The sequence below is a fragment of the Quercus suber genome, unplaced genomic scaffold, assembly GCF_002906115.3.
Source record: "Quercus suber isolate HL8 unplaced genomic scaffold, Cork oak 2.0 scaffold_33, whole genome shotgun sequence".
Classification (NCBI taxonomy): domain Eukaryota; kingdom Viridiplantae; phylum Streptophyta; class Magnoliopsida; order Fagales; family Fagaceae; genus Quercus; species Quercus suber.
The window spans coordinates 380,779-386,778 of NW_027069498.1; the positions used below are offsets into that span (position 1 = coordinate 380,779).

At 39.8% G+C, this 6,000-nt stretch overlaps 1 protein-coding gene across 1 annotated transcript; it reads right to left on the minus strand.

Moving 5' to 3' along the window:
• Positions 1–1,698: 1,698 nt before the first annotated feature.
• LOC112019246 (uncharacterized) lies at positions 1,699–2,427 on the minus strand. The gene has a single exon (XM_024051773.1). The coding sequence runs from the start codon at positions 2,425–2,427 to the stop codon at positions 1,699–1,701; it is 729 nt and encodes a 242-aa protein (XP_023907541.1).
• Between the last annotated feature and the right edge of the window lie 3,573 nt (positions 2,428–6,000).

Genomic DNA, 6,000 nt, shown 5'->3' on the forward strand with positions numbered 1-6,000 from the left:
ACTTTAATATCCTCAAAACCTGCAACAATTGGTGATTGGATTCATGGGTGATCCAATGATAGCAGCCATGCATCAAGCCACACACTAATGGACTCCCCACTTCCTGCTCTCCATTTAGCACTTTTCAACAAAACATCACGCCTTTTTAGGATACTTTACCAAGCATAGGATCCTGAATGAGAATTTGAGGCCTCCATAATTGAGCAATCTGGAAAGAATTTTGATTTGAAGACCTTATAAAATAGGGAATTCTTATTGTGCGAAAGTCTCCATGCTTGTTTAGCAAGTAGTGCATCATTCAAAAGGGCCAAGTCTTTGAAGCCTATTCTCCCTTCAGATTTTGGAAGACATAGTGTTTCCCATTTATCCCAATGAATCTTCCTCCTGTCTCCTTTCTGACCCTACCAAAACTTCCTTATAAGGCTTTCAATTTCTATGCATAAACCCAAAGGGAGTTTGAAACAACTCATGGTGTAGCTTGAGATTGCTTGAACCATAGCCTTGATTAAAATTTCCCTTACTGCTTGTGATAAGAGCTTCTTTTTCCATCCTTGAATTTTTCTCCATACCCTTTCTTTGATGTAATTAAAGTTGGCCTTTTTATTTTTTCCAACAAGCAATGGAAGGCCAAGGTACTTCTCATATTGTCTTATTTCCTCCACTCCCAATGCAAGCTTTATGTGGTCCCTTGTGATCTCATCAATGGATTTGTTGAAGAAGATGGTAGTTTTATTCCTATTAATCTGTTGACCCGAACACCTGCCATAAGTGTCTAGAATGTCTAGGATTTTTTTATGTTCTTGAACTGTGGACCTACAAAACAAGAGGCTATCATCTGTAAAAAAGAGGTGGGTTAGGCAAGGACTATATCTAGATAAAGAATAGCCTCGAATATCACCCTGTGCTGCTGCTTGACTGATTAGGCCACGAAAGCCTTCCGTGCATAGTAGGAACAAGAATGGGGAGATGGGATCTCCTTGTCTAATGCCCCTTGATGGATGGATTAATCCTCTGGGTTCCCCATTGACAAGAATGGAGTAGGAAACAGTAGTAACACATAACATGAGAAGTTTAATCCATCTATCATTGAACCCCAATTTTTTCATGACAGCTGCTAGATAAGGTCATTCCACCCTATCATAGGCCTTGCTCATGTCAAGTTTGAATGCCATGAAACCATCTTTCCCTGTGTGTTTTTGCATGCTATGTAGGGATTCAAATGCTACCAAAATATTATCTAAAATAAGGCGGCTTTTGGTGAAGGCACTTTAGTGTTCAGTGATAATTTTTGGTAAAATGCCTTTAAGCCTATTAGCTAAGACTTTCAAAAAAATCTTTTATAAGACATTACAAAGACTAATAGGCCTAAAATCAGATCCATATTAGGGATTTTTTTTTCTTTGGGATGAGAGTAACAAAAGTATGGTTTAGGTGTTCGGGTAAAGATGCTGAATTAAGAAAAGTAAGAACTGAATCTATTACATCATCTCCAATTAAATTCCAGTAATGCTGAAAAAATAGAGGAGGCATACCATCTGGACTTGGTGCCTTTAGTGGCGTCATCTGCTTTATAGCTTGTTGCACTTCCTAAGCCTGAAATTCCCGGGAGAGTTGTTCATTCATCTAATCATTGATCACTTGGTTGATTGAGCTTGTGGTTGCCTCACATGGTGGCAGATTTGCTGAGGTATAAAGCTCCTAGAAATAGGTAGTTAAGGTCTCTGTGACTTGATCCATATTCAAACTCCACTCCCTATTAGCTTTGCGGATTTTAAGGATAGAATTCTTCCTCTTCCCTTGGGTGGCACAGCAGTGGAAGAATTTTGAATTCTTGTCTCCATTGGCTGCCCACAACACCCTAGATCTTTGAAACCACATCCTATATTCTTTGTCCACTAGCTCATCTATTTCTTTTTTAAGCTCTCTAACCCGAAAATTCACTCTTGATCTCATAGCTTCTTCCTCTGCCTCCCTCAATAATTTTCTTTTTTTCTCAAGCTTACTTCTCACATTCCCAAAATGCTTTCGGTTCCAGTCTTGTAATTCTTTTCCACATTTTTTTATCTTCTTGATCACCTTGATGCTAGGATTGGCCTTTTTATGGGATGTCCATACTGATTCAACAACATTTGTGCACCCTCTGTCGGATAGCCACATTTCTTCAAATCTGAATGGTTTAGTAATGCTTGGGATTTCTAGACCATCTGGAATAATCCATAATGGGCAATGGTCCGAAGCATTGGAGGAGAGGTGGTGAATTTTTGTTCTTGCAAACTGCATAAACCAATCATTGTTTGCAAGGCCTCGATTCAATCTTTCCCAAATGGAGTGCCCATTAGCAAAGTGCTTCTGCCAAGTGAATTGTGACCCAATGAAACCAAGGTCAATAAATCCACATTCATCAATAACATCGCGAAATAGCTGCATTTGGGCATGACTTGTGTGGCTCCCCCCAAGCTTTTCAGAACTTCTCACTATCTCATTTCAGTCTCTTGCACAGAGCCATGGCAACTTGAATTTGTTCTTGAGCTAACAAAGCATATCCCATGATTCATGGCGTTTATGCGTCACTGGCTCACCATAAAATCCTGTGAATCTCCAAGCATCCCCTGCACCTTTATTAATAATAGCATCAATATGATTTTTAGAGAAAGATTCAACATTTAAATTTATTGAGTTACTCCGATACAATGCCAATCCTCCACCTCTATTATTTCATTCAACAAAAAATAAATTTTCAAAATTCAAATTACGTTGTATTTCTTTTAGCCTTGCTTCATCCGCCCATATTTCAACTAAAAACATAGCGGAGAGATCTTTTGCTCGAACCATTATGTCAAGCTCTTTCCTTATACGTAGGTTCCCAAGCCCACAACAGTTCCACACAATCAGACTCATTGTTCTTGGCAGGGTTGCCCTGCAGCCTCCACCATTGAAATTTCCTGAACTTTTGCCTTCGAAATATGGACTTCTTTATTCTATAACTTAGGTAGATTTGCTTCTACATCCTTCTTTTCTTTTCTAAGGGATTCTACGAATTAGGGGTTTGGCTATGCACGTGAGACTCACGTTCAATTCTTTTCCATTTATGTGGTGCATGAGAATCGCTGAGCTAGATACAATCAATGTTTGAGTTTTGATTATCATTAAATTCTACTACATATTCTCCATTTAATTCCGTTCGGCGTGGTGGACTTGAAGACTTGCTGTTAGTGTCTTGCACGTTACCTCTGTTTCCTTTTGTGTGAATATCCGAATCAATTTCATTTAGTTGCATATCAAATTCGGTGGGATATGTTTAGGAAATTAGTGGTTTATGAATCGAATTACTCCCCTAAATAATTGCATTAACTCCTGGACACATGTAAGATTATAACTCATCCTTAGAAGCCTGATGATCTGGATTTACTGTTTTGTCACTATCCACATCTACCCTAACACCGTGACGAGTGGTCGGTTTGTTCACCAACGTGTGCTGCTGTGACTGAGCTACTGAGACACTGGTATCGGTCGGTGCACGTCCTAATCCATCACCCATTCCAACCACGGTGGTGACCATAGTTTTTCCCAGGTTGAAAGGTAGTGCTCGAAGCCAATTCCCATAACCTTGTTGATCCTGTCGAAGCTTCCCTTTACTGCTAAGCCAGAAATTGCACTCCTTGCCTGCATGAGATACCACACCACACCAGTAACAGAAATTTGGAAGTTTTTCGTACTTGAACGAGACCCAAATTTCAGACTCCTCATTGATGGCTACTTTCCTACCTCTGCAGAGAGGATTAGAGACATATTCTTCAACTCTGACGTGAAGGAATGTACCCTCCACCATCTCCTTAGTGTTCTTTGACGCCGACACCGAACCTAGTTTTTCACCAATTTCTATCGCCATTTTTGGGTCCATCATGCTCATTGGTAGTCCATGTAATTGGACCCAAAACTTCGTAGTAGTAAACCTCATATTTCTTGTATGGACAGAAAAATCAAACCGCTTGAAGAGGACTAGATGTTTGTCAAACACCTACGGTTCTGAGGCTAGAACTCTTTCAGCATCATTCTCATGCTCGAACACGAATAAGAGGACATGATCCTCGGCTTCTCTGATCGTAAATTCGCCCCTTGACCTCCACAGGGGTTTAAACGTTCTGCCAATGGCTTCTACGTTCAGAGCTCTCTTGGTTAAAAATTTTGCTGCTATAACATATTCCTTAGCAATCAAATTCCTGGATTTCTTAAGACTTACTTTTGCTCCCTCAACTTCTGTTAAGGAGAGTTTCCTCCAATCCTCAAGGACGTCTTCCATTGTTGGGAAAGAAAAAAAGACATAAGAGAATGTTTTGAGACAAATGGAAAAGACTATATAGAAAGACAAGAGATAAGTGGTTCCCCACTCTTGAAAAATAAACCCCACAAACCTACTAATAACCTTGTTATTAGAGGGAGAAGAATATCATTCCGAAGAAGATAATTGAGATTCTAGAGTCTTTTCTCTCAATAGAGAGAGCAGAAGGATGGATTCTATAGTCTTTTGTTTTCTTTGAATGAGTTGATATATTATTATTTATATGGGTTCATACGCATTCGAATTACTGATATAAGGAAGTGATACGACCAAATTTAATTTAGTTCCTTTTAATGCTTGCATTCTTGGAATCTTGATATATTAATTTTGGCCGTGGGCATATTGTTCTTTTTGGAAAAGTATCAATGTAAACTTCATGGAATTCTCCTTTTCGGTTTTAATACAGATTAATGATATAAATGCTATCATGTTAATGCAAGGATTAAAGTATTCCTTTAATGAAATTTATTCCTAATTGATGAAGAGTAAGTTCGTCAGTCAAGGTGTTTAGATGGAGGCAATTCACAACCCGTGTGAACGTGCTCTCAATGGTGGTCACCGGTGTGGTGCCTACCACAACGCCTCCGATTCTAAAGTTAGTATGAGACAATCTTTGAACAAAATGCAATATCTCAGAATAAAAGAAATCACTCTGTGTCTGTGTGTATATGTACCTTGTATTTGGCGATGTGTAGGCTTTATATATGTTTTCATAGCTTCTAGTCGTTGGAGTAGATATGGAGGCCTTAATGCTCCCCTTGGTAACATTTGGTACCGTGTGATGAGGCCTTAATGTGCTCCAACGGTTCGTACAACTAGCCTTGTAACTGCTCTGGGTATAATTGTACTGCATTGAATGGTCTGGTTGTCCTTGTCAGTGACGCGGGTATCTGCTATGATCGTCCGAGGGTGCCTTCATCCATATTTGTTATGATCGTCCATATGGGATGAATTCGTCAGTCCTGTCAGCTGCCCCCCGATTCTGTGGTCGTCCAGGCGTGACGGCCATGGAATATGGAAGGTTTTCAGATGGTAAGTGACTCTTGGGGTTTCGTTTCGTATTAAATGCATAGTGGCGGCGTCCTCTGGGTTGCAGTCCACGTGGCTCATTCTGGCTGGTGGAGTTAATGCTCTAATTACTGGGACTATTGGGCTTCCCGCTGATTTTTCCGTTTCCAAAATCTTAGTTTTAAACTTCCTCCCTTCTCATTATTCCTTTTTCACTTTTCTCAAAGATTTTCAATTATTTCTCTGAGCATCTTCTTCGCCAACCTCTCTCTGCTGTTCTCCCCCAAACCGGTGTGCTATGTGGTGATTCCTTTCTTCAAGGTATGTTTTCTGTTTCACTTCTCTTTTCGTTTTGGTCTGTACATATTATGGTAGATTTCTGATTTCACCTCATTTCTTTCTTTTTTGTGTTTGGCTTTTTAGGTCTTGGGGTTTTTAGACTCTTTTCTCTAGTTTTTCCATGGTCAGTTGTTTTGAAGTTAGGATAGCTTATCCATCCATCTCATTTCTTTTTGCTTGACTAGGGGGGTCTTTAGGAATTTTTCCACATCTTGAGGAATTTGTCTACGAGTGTAATTGCCTGACTGTGGCATTGGCTGATCTGCTGCCCTTGCTGCGTCAGTCAATTACTGGTTTGATAATTTGGTGAAGGA